The 21,113-nt window shown below is 40.3% G+C and overlaps 1 protein-coding gene across 2 annotated transcripts in view; it reads right to left on the bottom strand.

The window, feature by feature from the left end:
• Positions 1-20,092, bottom strand: part of SLAIN2 (SLAIN motif family member 2) — a 236,970-nt gene extending 216,878 nt beyond the window's left edge. For both annotated transcript variants that reach the window (XM_053703983.1, XM_053703984.1), the window contains exon 1: positions 19,601-20,092. In XM_053703983.1, coding sequence (XP_053559958.1) covers positions 19,601-20,016 — 416 coding nt within the window. In that variant the 5' untranslated portion in view covers positions 20,017-20,092. The remainder of the gene's footprint in view (positions 1-19,600) is intronic.
• Positions 20,093-21,113: the final 1,021 nt, after the last annotated feature.

Below are 21,113 nucleotides of genomic sequence, written 5' to 3' on the forward strand. Positions count from 1 at the left end.
CTTTAAAGTAAGCAAAATAAACCTTAAAACGTGCTTTGACTCACTGCTGCAACTTACAATCCATGTGACAAGCTACCCCAAACATTATGCCTCTGCACCCTCTACCTGTAGACCGTAAGCTCTCCAGAGCAGGGCCTTCTTCCTCCTATACTAGATTTGTATGTTATTACAAGTCCTTGTCATTGTTTACTCCTATCTCTGTACCCAGCGCTACAGAAATAAATGAGAATTATAATAATACCCCATCAAATTTAACTATGACATAATACACACTACAGAACTTGACAAATCCAGAAAGCATGAGACAGCTAATAAAATTGTATTTCTTGCTCTTAAAGGGCCATTCAAAAGGAAGAAATGTGATTTTTGTTTTGTATTAGTCTAGATAACTATGTTACAAAGTGGTTTAACACCTAGATACAATTCCTGCTGCTGCTTAAACAGGACACATTCATAGGGTTGTGCTACTGTAGCTCCTGACTGGTTCCGGTACCGGCTGTATCCTGCTCAAAAGCTGCAAAGGTGGCAGCTACCAATTGGGAATTTGCTTGTGCTTAAAGGAACATTAAACCCAACAGTTTTCTTTTATGAATCAGATAGAGCATAGATGTTTAAACTACTTTTCAATGTACTTTTAGTATCATATTTCACTTCATTCTCTTAGTATCCTTTGTTGAAGGAGCAACAAGGCACTACTGGGAGCTAGCCGGCTGTATCCTGCTCAAAAGCTGCAAAGGTGGCAGCTACCAATTGGGAATTTGCTTGTGCTTAAAGGAACATTAAACCCAACAGTTTTCTTTTATGAATCAGATAGAGCATAGATGTTTAAACTACTTTTCAATGTACTTTTAGTATCATATTTCACTTCATTCTCTTAGTATCCTTTGTTGAAGGAGCAACAAGGCACTACTGGGAGCTAGCTGAAAATATCAATAAGCCAATAACAAAAAGGCATTTCATTGCAGCCACCAATTAGTAGCTAGGTCCCAGCTCCTGAGCCTGCCTAGGTATTCTTTTTAATAAAGGACATCAATAAAACTAAGCAAATTAGATAATAGAAGCAAATTAGAACGTTGTTTAAATGTGTACGCTCTGAATCAAGACGGAAATAATTTGAGTTCCATCCCTTTAACAATTTTGTTGGAGTTAACTAGGAGACTTACTAATGCAAAAAAGACCAGTTTTAGATCTCTCTTCCAATTATTTTGTTCTAAATCACAGATGCAAGAGAAATGAGACATTCACAAGATTTACAAAAGCAAAACTATTTACTTGAAATGCAATTAGAGTTTAACTTAAAATGTCTATAGTATAATAGTAAAGTGTATATATAATTTTTAAACAAAAAGGCTGTTTATTCATGCCTGTATACACCTAGGCCTTAAAGTGACAGTAATGATTCAGATAGATAATGCAATTTTAAAAACAACTTTACAATTTACTTCTATTATCTAATTTGCTTTGTTCTCTTGGTATCCTTGGCTGAAAAGTAAACCTTGGTAGGCTGATAAGAGCTTAGGCGCGTGTGTCTCTTTAGCAGTCTAAGGCAGCAATGTTTGCAACTATGTATAACATTGCTATAAACACTAATGCAAACACTGTCCGGTGGCTAAAGACACGTGCACAATCTTAATCTCTTATCTAGGATTACTCTTTAGCAAAGGATACCAAGACAACTAAACAAATTTGCTAACAGAAGAAAGTAGTTTTTAATTGCATGATCTATCCGATCCATTTAAGTTTCATTTTGACTTTATTAATCCTTTACCTGCTGAGCGGTTTTGCAGATGTTAGATGCTGCTCGCATTTAGGCCCTACTGTAGGTCATTTTTCAGTGAGAAACCCATACAGATATTTTATACCAGGAGATCCAGCAGATTTCAACTATACCATTATTTTACGATATCAGTGTAATAAATAAAATAATGATAAATCACAATTCAACACAAAACATTAAAACACGTGATAAAAATAAAATGTGAATTTAGTGAAATTATTTATGTGAAAATGGATCCACTGTGCCAAATTTCTCCTTGAGTTCTTATGTTTCCAACAAAACACCTCTGAAAGAAGAAACAGAGGGAGGCAATAGAGTAATCCTATTAGGAGAACCAACTGCAAAATTCAGTTTTTCATTACTCACGTGGTTCTGAGCTTTTACCGAGCTCTATCGTATTGGGGCAATGTTATGTTAGGCACACAACCAGCCACACCGCCAGTGTTTCTTCAAATATATTTATTTTGTTAAAACAACACCAATTGCCTTACGGGCACATCAGGTAACAAATGGTACATATATTGTATCACAATGCCAAAAAATATTTTGCGGACAAAACAATATGTCTTAATACCTAAATGCCCCTTCCCTTGGCCCAGGATTGATAAATGTTCCAACACGTATTTCGCCTTTCCTGGCTTTTTCAATGGTAAAAAGAAGGGATTTTCCTGATATAAATAAGGGGCATAGGGTATAGTTATGCAACTTTAATCTGCACATAGGGGCTCCAATGAGACTCTGCAAATAAACTGTCATTTATTAATGCCAGGTGATCACTATTATCATTAACACTTATATTGTGGCTTTACTTTTAAGAGGGGCTTTAAAACAAGGGATTTTGATGGTCTCTAGGCCTTTTTGGATTGCCTTTTATACATGGATATATACACACGTTAAATTGAGTAAAAATAGTGTTTTAATCCCCAAGACACACTTTGAAAGAGAGGGAGATTAACTTTCAAACTGAGTCTTGGTGGTGTTTAAGGGAGCTGCGATAGAGAGGTTAGACCATCTAGCGCCCCTCAAGCAATTTAGGCACTTTGGGGTATCCTGGGCGTGGTGACGTCACCTGCATGCCTGGATTCCCTAAGCGATGCTGGAGCCCTAGACCACCAGGGATGTGGGGTAAGTGCAAGTGGTGGGGGGGGGCGCAATGAAAACCAAAAGCACCCCACCCTTGATGACAATGTGGTTGCCATTCACACTAAAAGGTTTAATGGGATAGAAAACCAAAAAATGTATTTAACTTGCGCAAAACTGTATATAATAAATCTATTTCTAATAGGTACCTATTTAAATTTGTCTTTCATTTTCTTGTCATTTTTATTTATAAAATTACTACTGTGCCAAACCTATTTTTTACTTGTTATATGAGCCCTATGATGTTCTATCTAGGGAGAAACATCATGGCGGCCCGCATGCGCATTAAAATTATTCTATTGCCCATGTATGCGCAGAATCGTCCCTTCTCTACTTTCTCTAGCAGCGCATCACAATCCAGGCAACGGATGGACATGTGGATCATGATGGGGGAGTGGCGCACCAGAGCGCTGAAGTTCTGGGGACCATGGAAGTTGAAGAAGAAAGAGCGGCAGCAGATTTACCAGTGTCATTTGAGCGAAGTATGCAAAGTACTCCTAGACTAACGAGCATGTTATAAAGTATATGAAGTACTACCCTAGACGGAAAAAAAACAGAATTTATGCTTACCTGATAAATTACTTTCTCCAACGGTGTGTCCGGTCCACGGCGTCATCCTTACTTGTGGGATATTCTCTTCCCCAACAGGAAATGGCAAAGAGCCCAGCAAAGCTGGTCACATGATCCCTCCTAGGCTCCGCCTTCCCCAGTCATTCGACCGACGCATAGGAGAAATCATGATACCGTGGTGACTGTAGTTAGAGAAAATAATTCATCAGACCTGATTAAAAAAACCAGGGCGGGCCGTGGACCGGACACACCGTTGGAGAAAGTAATTTATCAGGTAAGCATAAATTCTGTTTTCTCCAACATAGGTGTGTCCGGTCCACGGCGTCATCCTTACTTGTGGGAACCAATACCAAAGCTTTAGGACACGGATGATGGGAGGGAGCAAATCAGGTCACCTAGATGGAAGGCACCACGGCTTGCAAAACCTTTCTCCCAAAAATAGCCTCCGAAGAAGCAAAAGTATCAAATTTGTAAAATTTGGTAAAAGTGTGCAGTGAAGACCAAGTCGCTGCCTTACATATCTGATCAACAGAAGCCTCGTTCTTGAAGGCCCACGTGGAAGCCACAGCCCTCGTGGAGTGAGCTGTGATTCTTTCAGGAGGCTGCCGTCCGGCAGTCTCATAAGCCAATCGGATGATGCTTTTAAGCCAAAAAGAGAGAGAGGTAGAAGTTGCTTTTTGACCTCTCCTTTTACCAGAATAAACAACAAACAAGGAAGATGTTTGTCTGAAATCCTTTGTAGCCTCTAAATAGAATTTTAGAGCACGAACTACATCCAAATTGTGCAACAAACGTTCCTTCTTTGAAACTGGATTCGGACACAAAGAAGGCACAACTATCTCCTGGTTAATATTTTTGTTAGAAACAACTTTCGGAAGAAAACCAGGTTTAGTACGCAAAACCACCTTATCTGCATGGAACACCAGATAAGGAGAAGAACACTGCAGAGCAGATAACTCTGAAACTCTTCTAGCAGAAGAAATTGCAACCAAAAACAAAACTTTCCAAGATAATAACTTAATATCTACGGAATGTAAGGGTTCAAACGGAACCCCTTGAAGAACTGAAAGAACTAAATTGAGACTCCAAGGAGGAGTCAAAGGTTTGTAAACAGGCTTGATTCTAACCAGAGCCTGAACAAAAGCTTGAACATCTGGCACAGCCGCCAGCTTTTTGTGAAGTAAAACAGATAAAGCAGAAATCTGTCCCTTCAAAGAACTTGCAGATAATCCTTTCTCCAAACCCTCTTGTAGAAAGGATAGAATCTTAGGAATCTTAATCTTGTTCCATGGGAATCCTTTAGATTCGCACCAACAGATATATTTTTTCCATATTTTATGGTAAATTTTTCTAGTTACAGGCTTTCTAGCCTGAATAAGAGTATCAATGACAGAATCTGAGAACCCACGCTTTGATAAAATCAAGCGTTCAATCTCCAAGCAGTCAGTTGGAGTGAGGCCAGATTCGGATGTTCGAACGGACCTTGAACAAGAAGGTCCTGCCTCAAAGGTAGCTTCCATGGTGGAGCCGATGACATATTCACCAGGTCTGCATACCAAGTTCTGCGTGGCCACGCAGGAGCTATCAAGATCACCGAAGCCCTCTCCTGATTGATCCTGGCTACCAGCCTGGGAATGAGAGGAAACGGTGGGAATACGTAAGCTAGGTTGAAGGTCCAGGGCGCTACTAGTGCATCGACTAGAGTCGCCTTGGGATCCCTGGATCTGGACGCGTAGCAAGGAACCTTGAAGTTCTGACGAGACGCCATCAGATCCATGTCTGGAATGCCCCATAATTGAGTTATTTGGGCAAAGATTTCCGGATGGAGTTCCCACTCCCCCGGATGAAATGTCTGACGACTCAGAAAATCCGCTTCCCAATTTTCCACTCCTGGGATGTGGATTGCAGACAAGTGGCAGGAGTGATTCTCCGCCCATTGAATTATTTTGGTCACTTCTTCCATCGCCAGGGAACTCCTTGTTCCCCCCTGATGGTTGATGTATGCAACAGTCGTCATGTTGTCTGATTGAAATCTTATGAATTTGGCCTTTGCTAGTTGAGGCCAAGCCTTGAGAGCATTGAATATCGCTCTCAGTTCCAAAATGTTTATCGGGAGAAGAGATTCTTCCCGAGACCATAGACCCTGAGCTTTCAGGGGTTCCCAGACCGCGCCCCAGCCCACCAGACTGGCGTCGGTCGTGACAATGACCCATTCTGGTCTGCAGAAGCTCATCCCTTGTGACAGATTGTCCAGGGTCAGCCACCAACAGAGTGAATCTCTGTACCACTGATCTACTTGGATCGTCGGAGACAAGTCTGTATAATCCCCATTCCACTGTCTGAGCATGCACAGTTGTAATGGTCTTAGATGAATTCGCGCAAAAGGAACTATGTCCATTGCCGCAACCATCAAACCTATTACTTCCATGCACTGCGCTATGGAAGGAAGAAGAACAGAATGAAGTACTTGACAAGAGCTTAGAAGTTTTGATTTTCTGGCCTCTGTCAGAAAAATCTTCATTTCTAAGGAGTCTATTATTGTTCCCAAGAAGGGAACTCTTGTTGACGGGAATAGAGAACTTTTTTCTACGTTCACTTTCCACCCGTGAGATCTGAGAAAGGCTAGGACAATGTCCGTATGAGCCTTTGCTTGTGGTAGAGACGACGCTTGAATCAGTATGTCGTCCAAGTAAGGTACTACTGCAATGCCCCTTGGCCTTAGCACCGCTAGAAGGGACCCTAGTACCTTTGTGAAAATTCTTGGAGCAGTGGCTAATCCGAATGGAAGTGCCACAAACTGGTAATGCTTGTCCAGAAAGGCGAACCTTAGGAACCGATAATGTTCCTTGTGGATAGGAATATGTAGATACGCATCCTTTAAATCCACCGTGGTCATGAATTGACCTTCCTGGATGGTAGGAAGAATTGTCCGAATGGTTTCCATTTTGAACGATGGAACCCTGAGAAATTTGTTTAGGATCTTGAGATCCAAAATTGGTCTGAATGTTCCCTCTTTTTTGGGAACTATGAACAGATTGGAGTAAAACCCCATCCCTTGTTCTCCTAATGGAACAGGATGAATCACTCCCATTTTTAACAGGTCTTCTACACAATGTAAGAATGCCTGTCTTTTTATTTGGTCTGAAGACAATTGAGACCTGTGGAACCTTCCCCTTGGGGGCAGTTCCTTGAATTCCAGGAGATAACCTTGAGAAACTATTTCTAGCGCCCAAGGATCCTGAACATCTCTTGCCCAAGCCTGAGCGAAGAGAGAGAGTCTGCCCCCCACCAGATCCAGTCCCGGATCGGGGGCCAACATCTCATGCTGTCTTAGTAGCGGGAGCAGGCTTCTTGGCCTGCTTACCTTTGTTCCAGCCTTGCATCGGTCTCCAGGCTGGCTTGGTTTGAGAAGTATTACCCTCTTGCTTAGAGGATGTAGAATTTGAGGCTGGTCCGTTTCTGCGAAAGGGACGAAAATTTGGTTTATTTTTAGCCTTAAAAGACCTATCCTGAGGAAGGGCGTGGCCCTTTCCCCCAGTGATGTCTGAAATAATCTCTTTCAAGTCAGGGCCAAACAGCGTTTTCCCCTTGAAAGGGATGTTAAGCAATTTGTTCTTGGAGGACACATCCGCCGACCAAGACTTTAGCCAAAGCGCTCTGCGCGCCACAATAGCAAAACCTGAATTTTTCGCCGCTAATCTAGCTAATTGCAAAGTGGCGTCTAAGGTAAAAGAGTTAGCCAATTTAAGTGCTTGAACTCTGTCCATAACCTCCTCATAAGAAGATTCTTTATTGAGCGACTTTTCTAGTTCTTCGAACCAGAAACACGCTGCTGTAGTGACAGGAACAATGCATGAAATTGGTTGTAGAAGGTAACCTTGCTGAACAAACATCTTTTTAAGCAAACCCTCTAATTTTTTATCCATAGGATCTTTGAAAGCACAACTATCTTCTATAGGGATAGTAGTGCGTTTGTTTAGAGTAGAAACCGCCCCCTCGACCTTGGGGACTGTCTGCCATAAGTCCTTCCTGGGGTCGACCATAGGAAATAATTTCTTAAATATAGGGGGAGGGACAAAAGGTATGCCGGGCCTTTCCCATTCTTTATTTACAATGTCCGCCACCCGCTTGGGTATAGGAAAAGCTTCGGGGGGCACCGGGACCTCTAGGAACTTGTCCATCTTACATAATTTCTCTGGAATGACCAAATTGTCACAATCATCCAGAGTAGATAACACCTCCTTAAGCAGAGCGCGGAGATGTTCCAATTTAAATTTGAATGTAATAACGTCAGGTTCAGCTTGTTGAGAAATTTTTCCTGAATCTGAAATTTCTCCCTCAGACAAAACCTCCCTGGCCCCTTCAGACTGGTGTAAGGGCATGTCAGAACCATTATCATCAGCGTCCTCATGCTCTTCAGTATCTAAAACAGAGCAGTCGCGCTTTCGCTGATAAGTGGGCATTTTGGCTAAAATGTTTTTAATAGAATTATCCATTACAGCCGTTAATTGTTGCATAGTAAGGAGGATTGGCGCACTAGATGAACTAGGGACCTCCTGAGTGGGCAAGACTTGGGTAGACATAGAAGGAGATGATGCAGTACCATGCTTACTCCCCTCACTTAAGGAATCATTTTGGGCAACATTATTATCAGTGGCATCATTGTCCCTACTTTGTTTATCACATTCATCACATATATTTAAATGGAGAGGAACCTTGGCTTCCGAACATACAGAACATCGTCTATCTGATGGTTCAGACATGTTAATAGGCATAAACTTGATAACAAAGCACAAAAAACGTTTTAAAATAAAACCGTTACTGTCACTTTAAATTTTAAACTGAACACACTTTATTACTGAATATGTGAAAAAGTATGAAGGAATTGTTCAAAATTCACCAAAATTACACCACAGTGTTATAAAGCCTTAAAAGTATTGCACACCAAATTTGAAAGCTTTAACTCTTAAAATAACGGAACCGGAGCCGTTTTTACATTTAACCCCTATACAGTCCCTGGTATCTGCTTTGCTGAGACCCAACCAAGCCCAGAGGGGAATACGATACCAAATGACGCCTTCAATAAGCTTTTTCAGTGGATCTGAGCTCCTCACACATGCATCTGCATGCCTTGCTTTCCAAAAACAACTGCGCATTAGTGGCGCGAAAATGAGGCTCTGCCTATGACTAGAAAAGGCCCCCAGTGAAAAAGGTGTCCAATACAGTGCCTGCCGTTTTTTTAATACAATTCCCAGATTAAAATAACTCTTCAAAGTTATAATCCATTAAATATGCTTATAAAGTAATCGTTTTAGCCCAGAAAAATGTCTACCAGTCTTTAAAGCCCTTGTGAAGCCCTTTATTCTTATATTTAAACTAAGAAAATGGCTTACCGGATCCCATAGGGAAAATGACAGCTTCCAGCATTACCAAGTCTTGTTAGAAATGTGTCATACCTCAAGCAGCAAAGTCTGCACACTGTTTCCCCCAACTGAAGTTACTTCATCTCAACAGTCCTGTGTGGAAACAGTCATCGATTTTAGTAACGGTTGCTAAAATCATCTTCCTCTTACAAACAGAAATCTTCATCTCTTTTCTGTTTCAGAGTAAATAGTACATACCAGCACTATTTTAAAATAACAAACTCTTGATTGAAGAATAAAACTACATTTAAACACCAAAAAACTCTAAGCCATCTCCGTGGAGATGTTGCCTGTGCAACGGCAAAGAGAATGACTGGGGAAGGCGGAGCCTAGGAGGGATCATGTGACCAGCTTTGCCATTTCCTGTTGGGGAAGAGAATATCCCACAAGTAAGGATGACGCCGTGGACCGGACACACCTATGTTGGAGAAAGTACAATTATGGCCGCTGTACATTTACATAAGTAGTGTGCATGCAAATTCCTTAAATAGCAAGTGCGCATGCAATGTGGGCTGAAATGAATATTTAAACAAAGGGACACAAATGCATCACCTTTGGATGGGGGGGGGCGGTAGCAGAATTAACAAACTACACCTTTTGTGGGTGGTTGTTATCCCTCCTTTCATAATAACATATATAATAGTTGTTATAATAATGTGTTTTAGTTAACTGAAAGTAAATTTTAACAAACTGGAATAATGCTATGGATTTACCTTGTATCAAACTATGTAGTCAACTTATTTTTTAAAAATTAGTTTCCAATTTCTAAATTTGTATGTTCGCTCTATCCTACCGTCTTGTAGGTTCCTCCGCCCCCTGCTCGTTTCCTGCTTTTGGACTTTTACACGCAAGAGCGATCCCACTCGCTCTATACGTGGTCATACGTGCTAGCTCTCGTTCAAGACTGATGACAACTAGTAACTTGCTCCGATCGTTGTGTGCGGATGCAGTTACGTAATTAGCTGGGTTTCCCTGTTCAGTTCAATGCGCATGTGTGTCTTATGAACGCGCTAGTGAGTAGCACATGCGCATTTGAACATTGGTGTGTAAACTGAAGCTTTACAGACGGTACGGGGGGACCAATCAATTAGTTGTAGCGATATTCGTCATCTCAAAACACTACGGCCTAGATTTAGAGTTCGGCGGTAGCCGTCAAAACCAGCGTTAGAGGCTCCTAACGCTGGTTTTGGGCGCCCGCTGGTATTTGGAGTCAGTGATTAAAGGGTCTAACGCTCACTTTTCAGCCGCGACTTTTCCATACCGCAGATCCCCCTACGCCATTTGCGTAGCCTATCTTTTCAATGGGATCTTTCTAACGCTGGTATTTAGAGTCGTTTCTGCAGTGAGCGTTAGAGCTCTAACGACAAGATTCCAGCCGCCTGAAAATAGCAGGAGTTAAGAGCTTTCTGGCTAACGCCGGTTTCTAAAGCTCTTAACTACTGTACCCTAAAGTACACTAACACCCATAAACTACCTATGTACCCCTAAACCGAGGTCCCCCCACATCGCCGCCACTCGATTAAAATTTTTAACCCCTAATCTGCCGACCGCCACCTACGTTATACTTATGTACCCCTAATCTGCTGCCCCTAACACCGCCGACCCCTGTATTATATCTATTAACCCCTAACTTGCCCCCCACAACGTCGCCGCAAGCTATTTAAAATAATTAACCCCTAATCTTCCGACCGCAAATCGCCGCCACCTACGTTATCCCTATGTACCCCTAATCTGCTACCCCTAACATCGCCGACCCCTATGTTATATTTATTAACCCCTAATCTGCCCCCCACAACGTCGCCGACACCTACCTACACTTATTAACCCCTAATCTGCCGAGCGGACCTGAGCGCTACTATAATAAAGTTATTAACCCCTAATCCGCCTCACTAACCCTATCATAAATAGTATTAACCCCTAATCTGCCCTCCCTAACATCGCCGACACCTACCTTCAATTATTAACCCCTAATCTGCCGACCGGAGCTCACCGCTATTCTAATAAATGTATTAACCCCTAAAGCTAAGTCTAACCCTAACACTAACACCCCCCTAAGTTAAATATAATTTTTATCTAACGAAATAAATTAACTCTTATTAAATAAATAATTCCTATTTAAAGCTAAATACTTACCTGTAAAATACATCCTAATATAGCTACAATATAAATTATAATTATATTATAGCTATTTTAGGATTAATATTTATTTTACAGGCAACTTTGTAATTATTTTAACCAGGTACAATAGCTATTAAATAGTTAAGAACTATTTAATAGTTACCTAGTTAAAATAATTACAAATTTACCTGTAAAATAAATCCTAACCTAAGATATAATTAAACCTAACACTACCCTATCAATAAAATAATTAAATAAACTACCTACAATTACCTACAATTAACCTAACACTACACTATCAATAAATTAATTAAACACAATTGCTACAAATAAATAAAATTAAATAAACTATCTAAAGTACAAAAAATAAAAAAGAACTAAGTTACAGAAAATAATAAAATATTTACAAACATAAGAAAAATATTACAACAATTTTAAACTAATTACACCTACTCTAAGCCCCCTAATAAAATAACAAAGCCCCCCAAAATAAAAAATTCCCTACCCTATTCTAAAATACAAATATTACAAGCTCTTTTACCTTACCAGCCCTGAACAGGGCCCTTTGCGGGGCATGCCCCAAGAATTTCAGCTCTTTTGCCTGTAAAAAAAAACATACAATACCCCCCCCCCAACATTACAACCCACCACCCACATACCCCTAATCTAACCCAAACCCCCCTTAAATAAACCTAACACTACCCCCCTGATGATCTTCCTACCTTGTCTTCACCATGCCAGGTTCACCGATCCGTCCTGGCTCCAAGATCTTCATCCACCCCAAGCGGGGGCTAGACATCCACTGAAGAAGTCCAGAAGAGGGTCCAAAGTCTTCCTCCTATCCGGCAAGAAGAGGACATCCGGACCGGCAAACATCTTCTCCAAGCGGCATCTTCTATCTTCTTCCATCCGATGACGACCGGCTCCATCTTGAAGACCTCCAGCGCGGATCCATCCTCTTCTTCCGACGACTAGACGACGAATGACGGTTCCTTTAAGGGACGTCATCCAAGATGGCGTCCCTCGAATTCCGATTGGCTGATAGGATTCTATCAGCCAATCGGAATTAAGGTAGGAATTTTCTGATTGGCTGATGGAATCAGCCAATCAGAATATAGTTCAATCCGATTGGCTGATCCAATCAGCCAATCAGATTGAGCTCGCATTCTATTGGCTGTTCCGATCAGCCAATAGAATGCGAGCTCAATCTGATTGGCTGATTGGATCAGCCAATCGGATTGAACTTGATTCTGATTGGCTGATTCCATCAGCCAATCAGAAAATTCCTACCTTAATTCCGATTGGCTGATAGAATCCTATCAGCCAATCGGAATTCGAGGGACGCCATCTTGGATGACGTCCCTTAAAGGAACCGTCATTCGTCGTCTAGTCGTCGGAAGAAGAGGATGGATCCGCGCTGGAGGTCTTCAAGATGGAGCCGGTCGTCATCGGATGGAAGAAGATAGAAGATGCCGCTTGGAGAAGATGTTTGCCGGTCCGGATGTCCTCTTCTTGCCGGATAGGAGGAAGACTTTGGACCCTCTTCTGGACTTCTTCAGTGGATGTCTAGCCCCCGCTTGGGGTGGATGAAGATCTTGGAGCCAGGACGGATCGGTGAACCTGGCATGGTGAAGACAAGGTAGGAAGATCATCAGGGGGGTAGTGTTAGGTTTATTTAAGGGGGGTTTGGGTTAGATTAGGGGTATGTGGGTGGTGGGTTGTAATGTTGGGGGGGGGGTATTGTATGTTTTTTTTTACAGGCAAAAGAGCTGAAATTCTTGGGGCATGCCCCGCAAAGGGCCCTGTTCAGGGCTGGTAAGGTAAAAGAGCTTGTAATATTTGTATTTTAGAATAGGGTAGGGAATTTTTTATTTTGGGGGGCTTTGTTATTTTATTAGGGGGCTTAGAGTAGGTGTAATTAGTTTAAAATTGTTGTAATATTTTTCTTATGTTTGTAAATATTTTATTATTTTCTGTAACTTAGTTCTTTTTTATTTTTTGTACTTTAGATAGTTTATTTAATTTTATTTATTTGTAGCAATTGTGTTTAATTAATTTATTGATAGTGTAGTGTTAGGTTAATTGTAGGTAATTGTAGGTAGTTTATTTAATTATTTTATTGATAGGGTAGTGTTAGGTTTAATTATATCTTAGGTTAGGATTTATTTTACAGGTAAATTTGTAATTATTTTAACTAGGTAACTATTAAATAGTTCTTAACTATTTAATAGCTATTGTACCTGGTTAAAATAATTACAAAGTTGCCTGTAAAATAAATATTAATCCTAAAATAGCTATAATATAATTATAATTTATATTGTAGCTATATTAGGATGTATTTTACAGGTAAGTATTTAGCTTTAAATAGGAATTATTTATTTAATAAGAGTTAATTTATTTCGTTAGATAAAAATTATATTTAACTTAGGGGGGTGTTAGTGTTAGGGTTAGACTTAGCTTTAGGGGTTAATACATTTATTAGAATAGCGGTGAGCTCCGGTCGGCAGATTAGGGGTTAATAATTGAAGGTAGGTGTCGGCGATGTTAGGGAGGGCAGATTAGGGGTTAATACTATTTATGATAGGGTTAGCGAGGCGGATTAGGGGTTAATAACTTTATTATAGTAGCGCTCAGGTCCGCTCGGCAGATTAGGGGTTAATAAGTGTAGGTAGGTGTCGGCGACGTTGTGGGGGGCAGATTAGGGGTTAATAAATATAACATAGGGGTCGGCGATGTTAGGGCAGCAGATTAGGGGTACATAGGGATAACGTAGGTGGCGGCGGTTTACGGAGCGGCAGATTAGGGGTTAAAAGTGTAATGCAGGGGTCAGCGATAGCGGGGGCGGCAGATTAGGGGTTAATAAGTGTAAGGTTAGGGGTGTTTAGACTCGGGGTACATGTTAGGGTGTTAGGTGCAGACGTAGGAAGTGTTTCCCCATAGGAAACAATGGGGCTGCGTTAGGAGCTGAACGCTGCTTTTTTGCAGGTGTTAGGTTTTTTTTCAGCTCAAACAGCCCCATTGTTTCCTATGGGAGAATCGTGCACGAGCACGTTTTTGATGCCGGCCGCGTCCGTAAGCAACTCTGGTATCGAGAGTTGCATTTGCGGTAAAAATGCTCTACGCTCCTTTTTTGGAGCCTAACGCAGCATTTGTTTGAACTCTCGATACCAGAGTTAAATTTATGGTGCGGCCAGAAAAAAACCCGCGGAGCGTTAACAGCCCTTTTACCGCCGAACTCTAAATCTAGGCCTACGTTTTTTTAGTTGGGCGGAGGAACAGCAAGATCGTTTTGCGGATTGGAAGGTAAATAACTATGCTAAAGAAACTTCTTTAAAAATAAATAATTATTTAAAGTCATAATATTTAAAGATGTATTTTTATGTGCGGCATAAAGATAATCAATAGTTGACTTTCATTTTAGGTTCAATTTTGCATTGTTTTCTAACCCTTTAACCCTTTAGTGACAGGGTGAAAGTGCCTACATCGGAACACCTGTTCCGATGTAGACAAATTGAAACTACGCGATCGTGCATACGATCGCGAGATTTCAATTATTGGATCGCATCTGGGGGGCGTCCCTACAACCCTAGGAACGCCCTCCAGACCGCGATCAAGTCCTAGAAGCGCAGAAGGCTTCAGGGCAGCCGTTTGTTATGACGTTCTATGCCGTCATAACGGCTTTAAAGCCCAGTGTAATTATGACGGAATAGAACGACATAACGGCGTTAAAAGGTTAAGGGCTGACTGCTCACTGGCTGCTAAAAGATCTCCTGCTGTTTTATTGGCCAGTGACACCTCAAAAGCATAACAACAAAAACATCTGTTTTTCTCACTCTACGTTCAGGAACAAGTACAACTGTTTTACAAGAAAAGAAAAAAAAAATACTATAATGCAACCAACTCTGTTCAACCTAGTGAAATTAAATTCAAGCCTGTATTGTGATTAATAGGCATCAAAGATTTTTGTGACAGGTGACAATAAAAATGTAGTAAAGAAAAGAAAAAAATGGGAGGTATAAAGAACAAGTAAAACAGTTTGAGGTTTTATAGGTTTATGATGGAAAGAGAAGGTAATAGATTCAAGAATCACAAGACACAGTAGTCTCAGACAAACTAAAAGCATAAAACAATCATCTAACATTTATTTCCTGTTCTAAAACAAAAAGTTAATAAAGATCACCTTTTGTTTGCCTTATGGGATTTCCTATATTGCAGTGACATTCAAACAAAAAAAGAAGTATAGAGTATATAAAAGTATAGAAGTATATTAAAAGGGACACTAAACCCATTTTTTGTCTTTAATGATTCAGATAGAGCACGTAATTTTAAGCAACTTTCGAATTTACTCCTATTATCAATTTTTCTTCGTTCTTTTGCTATCTTTCTTTAAAAAGCAGGAATGTAAAGCTTAGGAGCTAGCCCATTTTAGGTTCAGCACCATGGATACCGCTTGATTATTGGTGGCTACATTTAGCCACTAATCACCAAGCGCTACCATGGTGGTGAACCAAAAACGGGCCGACTCCTAAGCTTTACATTCCTGCTTTTTAAAGAAAGATAGCAAAAGAACAAAGAAAAATTGATAATAGGAGTAAATTAAAAAGATGCTTAAAATTGCAAACTCTATCTGAATCAAAAGAAAAATCTGTGTTTAGTATCCCTTTAAGACTAGTTTTTAATTTATTTTTTAAAGTACAAAAAAAATTGTTAAAAAGGGAGGTTTTTAAACCTCCTAATATAAAATAATAATAGTCCAATAATCCAAAAAACTGTTTGACACATACATTACAAATTTTTAAGCCTGCCATGCATTTATTTTTTATTTTTTTTAAAAACCAGACATGAGTGTCTATTATTATCATTTATTTGTAAAGCGCCGTCAAATTCCGTAGCGCTGGGTACAATGATAGGAGTATGCAATGACAAGGTATTGTGATAAAATACAAAACATAAAACTAAACAAATCTACAGTACAGGAGGAAGAGGGCCCTGCACAGGAGAGCTCACAGTCTACAGGTTTAGGGTGCAGAGACATAAGGTTGGGGTAGCTTGTCACATCGGTTGTAGTTGCAGCAGTGAGTCAGGCAGTTCATGTATTAGTTTGGTTAGGATGAGGGATGGAGGAGAGATGGTAAGCCTCTCTAAATAGGTGGGTTTTCAAGGAGCGTCTGAAGCTATACAAGGCTGGAGAAAGTCTTATGGAGAGGGGTAGAGAGACTGAGTTCCAGAGGACAGGAGCAGCACGTGCTAAGTATTGGAGGCGGGAGTGGGACGTAGAGATAACAGAGGTGGAGAGACGTAGGTCAGAGGTTGATCAAAGAGGACGGTATGCAGAATATTTCACGATGAGAGAGGAAATATAGTTGGGAGTAAGACTGTTTAGTGCTTTGTAAGTTAGGGTTAATACTTTAAATTGTATTCTGGAGTGTATGGGGAACCAGTGTAGAGACTGGCAGAGTGGAGCAGCTGATGTAGATCGGAAGACTTAGGTGGATGAGTCTAGCAGAAGCATTCATAATAGATTTGAGGGAGGAGAGGTGGTGTTTTGGAAGGCCATTTAGGAGAAGATTGCAATAATCAATGCGTGACAAAATGAGGGAATGAATAAGTATTTTTGTAGTTTTATGAGTAAGGAAGAGACGAATTCTGGAAATGTTGCATAGGTGTGAACGGCAGGATTTGGTAAGTGCTTGTATATGTGGGTTGAATGTGAGCTCTGAGTCTAGTGTGACCCCAAGACAGCGGACCTGGGGTGAGGTGTTGAGAATAGTCTCCAACCATCACAGAAATGTCAGGTGTTGGATGTCTCGAAAAGAGGGGAATAAGAAGCAGCTCAGTATTGGACAGATTGAGTTGGAGGTAGTGTGAAGTCATCCAAGAGGAAATTGCAGAGAGGCATTTGGAAATCTGGTTGAGTAAAGAGGAAGAGATATCAGGAGAGGAGATTTGGGTGGTATTAGCAAATAAGTGGTACTGGAATCCAAAGGAGGCTATAAGTTTTCCAAGAGAGGATGTATAGAGAAAAAAAAGCAAGGGGCCCAAGACAGAGCCTTGCGGTACTCCGAGAGAGGCTTAGGATTGCAAGATATGTTGTTAAAGGAAACTAAAAACGAGTGGTTTGAGAGATATGAGGCAAACCAGGAGAGGGCTGTGTCTCGGATACCAAATAAATGTAGTATTTTTAGGAGGAGAGGATGGTCAACTGTGTCAAAAGCAGAGGATAGGTCAAGAATAATTAGAAAGGAGTAGTGGCCTTTTGCTTTAGCTGATAACAGGTCATTTGTTACTTTAGCAAGAACAGTTTCTGTTGAGTGTTTAGGGCGGAAACCAGATTGTAGTGGATCAAGTAAGGAGTTAGTTGTGAGAAATTGAGTTAGCCGATTATAGACCAGTCGTTCCAATAATTTTGAAGCAAAGGGAAGTAAGGAGACCGGTTGATAGAAGGCGTGGAGGGGTCAAGCAAAGGCTTTTTTAGGATTGGTATGATTGACGCATGTTTTAATGTATCAGGAAATGTGCCAGCGGTGAGAGATTGGTTAAAGAGAGGACTACAAACGTACCTATGTAAAATAATCCAAACATTAACATTGAAAGGATTAAGTTTAGTTATACGTAATGAAACAACTTTGCAATTTATTTTATTATTTATAGAGCTTGACAACTAAAATATATCCAAAATGTTGGTATCTGAAGCTCCAGAATGCAAAGGTTTTTTTAACCCTAACAATTCATTTAGCTTAAAAATTTTATTTCACACCTACATAGATAAACAAGTGCATTTGTACCTTTTACACAATTTAAAAGCTCAGCTATGATCCTTTATAAACTGTAACACACACACATAAAAAGCACTAAACCAGTTCCAAACAGATCTAGCAAGAGCTCATTATATCCCTTTAAATAAGAAGGTGCAGTCAGTATAAATACTACAGTTAAAAAATAAAAATGAAAAACATCCTAAATGCCAAAACTGTTTTCTAGCAGGTGATCATAAATGTCCAGTGCCTAAATATATTATATACTAATATATATATATCTATATATATCATGCATGATACTTTGTTTCACAGTTAACAATATAATCTCCTATGTGTTAAACGAGGGGGGGAAAAAATCATGTATTTTTATATTTGAATGTCGTAAAGTATTTACATACTGCACTTTTCTAAAACAAAATATTATTTCAACCAATAATTCACAAGCTCTAAAAATAAACTTTAAATTAAACTTTAAAATATTTTGATTTAACAAATCTTCCTAATAAGTCATTTCAGAACAGAGCTCAACATATCAATGCTTCAAACAAATGTCAATGCAGTGGAAGATTGCAAACTCTTTATAACAATGAGGGGTCTGCTATATTGTTCAAAAGGAACAGCATAAGCAGTACCACAATCCTCACTAAACCTTTAGCCCAGCACTGGACATAACCATTTAACACCTTAATCTACACAGTATCCAACAGACAAGAATTTTAATGGAAAACACACTAAGTTTAAAGGAGAGTAGAGACAGTCTTATGTGTTTTGTCAAGTAAGTGGGAGATCTAGTATTTTGCCCTTCAGACAAGAAGGATGAGGTTCACCTGCAGCGCCAGGTTGCAAGTTGTGTATCACTGCTATAATCCACATTCTGCCCCCCACCCCAGCAACACCACAAGTAAAAGCCAGCAAGAAACTGGAAAATCATGTGAAGCGAGTATCTTACAGAAGAAATGAATTCTTAGTCCTTTTTATAGCAGTGAAACTCTTCTTGCTTTTGATAATTAAACTACAGCTATGAATTTCCCCCAAAAGGTTTGACAATACTTAGACTATTGTCACTTCTAAAAGAAAACTAATAAATCAAAGTAAAAGACTGGCATCTATATCCCTTTACAGTAGAGTAGCAGATTATACTTCGATTTGAGAAAAATAAAAACATGTACTCATGCTATTTTTATCCCATATATTTACACCCTTGAAGATAGGTTGTATTGCTAATAAGAATTGATTAGTGGTTTATTATTAACAATTTTTATTGCAACCTGTTGTTAATTACAGGTGTTCTATGTAATTCCGAGGCTTCCACACAAGCAAGAAGGAAACAGCTGTAATGTCCTACATTAGAAGTTTTAGGCTTTTTGCAAAGGGACTGAGTGAGTGTACAGAGTTGTGGTGACAAAAGGTTATGTTTTCCTTGGGAGCTGTTTTGGAGACTTGGAGCTTCCTTAACCCATTGGATGCCAGACGGCTGGATGAACTACTTTGTTTTGCAAAGAGATGTATCAGTTTTTAACATCCGAAGGGTAACTGCATTTGCCTTGTATTGGTTTTAAAATGTAATTAGTTTAAGAAAAGCAGTTTTATTTTTCTAATATTAGTGCAATTATATAAGTAGATACAGAATTACCAATATTTTAGGCAGGTAAATAAGTTCTTCTAATGGAACTTGTTACTGGAAGCAGCACAACTTACTAAAGATATAACTTCCGATGTGAAGGTGGAAGCGATCAGTAAACTTTTGGAGACTTTAGAGTTACAGATCACACTGTGTTTACATCGCTGAAGCCCGGTACATAACCCAAACTTACCAGCTTTCTTCCTCCTCAAAAGCCACCAGCCTGTCCATGTCCTCCACCCGGAGAAGCACCACCTTGTCCAGCAAGAGGCCACTGTTACTGTCCTTCCTCCTCTCCTCGTTTATTTCTTCCATCAGGTCTTCCCAGACGGCTACATCCCCACCTCCCCCGCCCCGATCGTGCTGCACAGGGCTCGTGCTCATCATACGTTCCTCGGCTCCAAGAAAGAGAAGCGAGGCGGGGTGCGGGGAAGGCTGCTGTCGGTTATGCTGTATAGGGGCTCCGGGAAAAGTTGGGGTTCCAGGGGACCCGGGGGTGATTGTGGAGCGTGAGCGAAGCTGCTCATTCTGCTTCTCAAGCTTCTTCACCAGCGCCTGCAGCTTGCGTACCTCCTGGTCAGCCTTCACGTTAGAGTTTAAGTCCTCCATATCTCCCACGAGTTCTCGCTCTTTCCCCAGACCCGGCCTGAGCACTTGGCCCGGCTAGTTCCAACCAACTGCCACTCTCTGCCAACTAACCACGCCCAGACGCGACCATGACACTGACATCACCAATAATAAACTAGTCCCGCCCACATAATTCTCTCCACCAGCCACCTTCCCTCTACGCGTCGTCTTCACGTACCAGAAGAGACGTGGCGACACATCATGGCCAAGCCCCTGTGTCTCGATTTACTGTATACAGCTGCCAGTTAGCCGAGTCTGCAGACAAAAGTTATGTGATGTTTGACGAATCTACCATTTTTGATTCGGGCAAAACAAGAAAACGTAATCGTTTGTACGTTTAATTATGAGTCATTTAGTGACATGGAATTGTATCGTTTACAGAAAATTGAAGCGCATATTACTACATATCGACCTTGTCCTTCACTATGGGAACTTTATTATTATAAAATGGTGAAAACTAAAAGTAATGCCAGACGACTCCTATTATCAATTTTTCTTCATTCTCTTGCTATCTTTATTTTTAAAAAGCAGGAATGTAAAGCTTAGGAGCCTGCCCATTTTAGGTTCAGCACCCTGGATAGTGCTTGCTTATTGGTGGCTACATTTAGCCACCAATAACTAACCAAGCGTAACCCAGGTTCTGAATAAAAAATGGGCCGGCTCCTAAGCTTTACATTCCTGTTTCTTAAATAAAGATAAAAAGAAAGTGAAAACAAATTGATAATAGGAGTAAATTAGAACGTTGCTTAAAATTGCATGCTCTATCTATCTGAATTTCAAAATAAAAAAAATTGGGTTTAGTATCCCTTTAAGGGACTGTAAAGTTAAATTGAAACTTTTAGAGCATACAATTTTAAACAACTCCTAATTTTCTCCTTTTATCTAATTTGATTTATTTTATTGGTTCTTTTTTGAAGAGCAGGCTAGATAGGCTAAGTAACATCAATGCACTACTGGGAGCTAGCTGCTGATTGGTGACTGCACATATAAACATCCTGTCATTGGCTCACTCAATGTGTTCAGGTAATTCCCAGTAGTCCCTTACTGCTCGTTCAACAAAGGATACCAAGAAAATGAAG

Source organism: Bombina bombina, chromosome 2 (assembly GCF_027579735.1).
Source record: "Bombina bombina isolate aBomBom1 chromosome 2, aBomBom1.pri, whole genome shotgun sequence".
Taxonomy (NCBI): domain Eukaryota; kingdom Metazoa; phylum Chordata; class Amphibia; order Anura; family Bombinatoridae; genus Bombina; species Bombina bombina.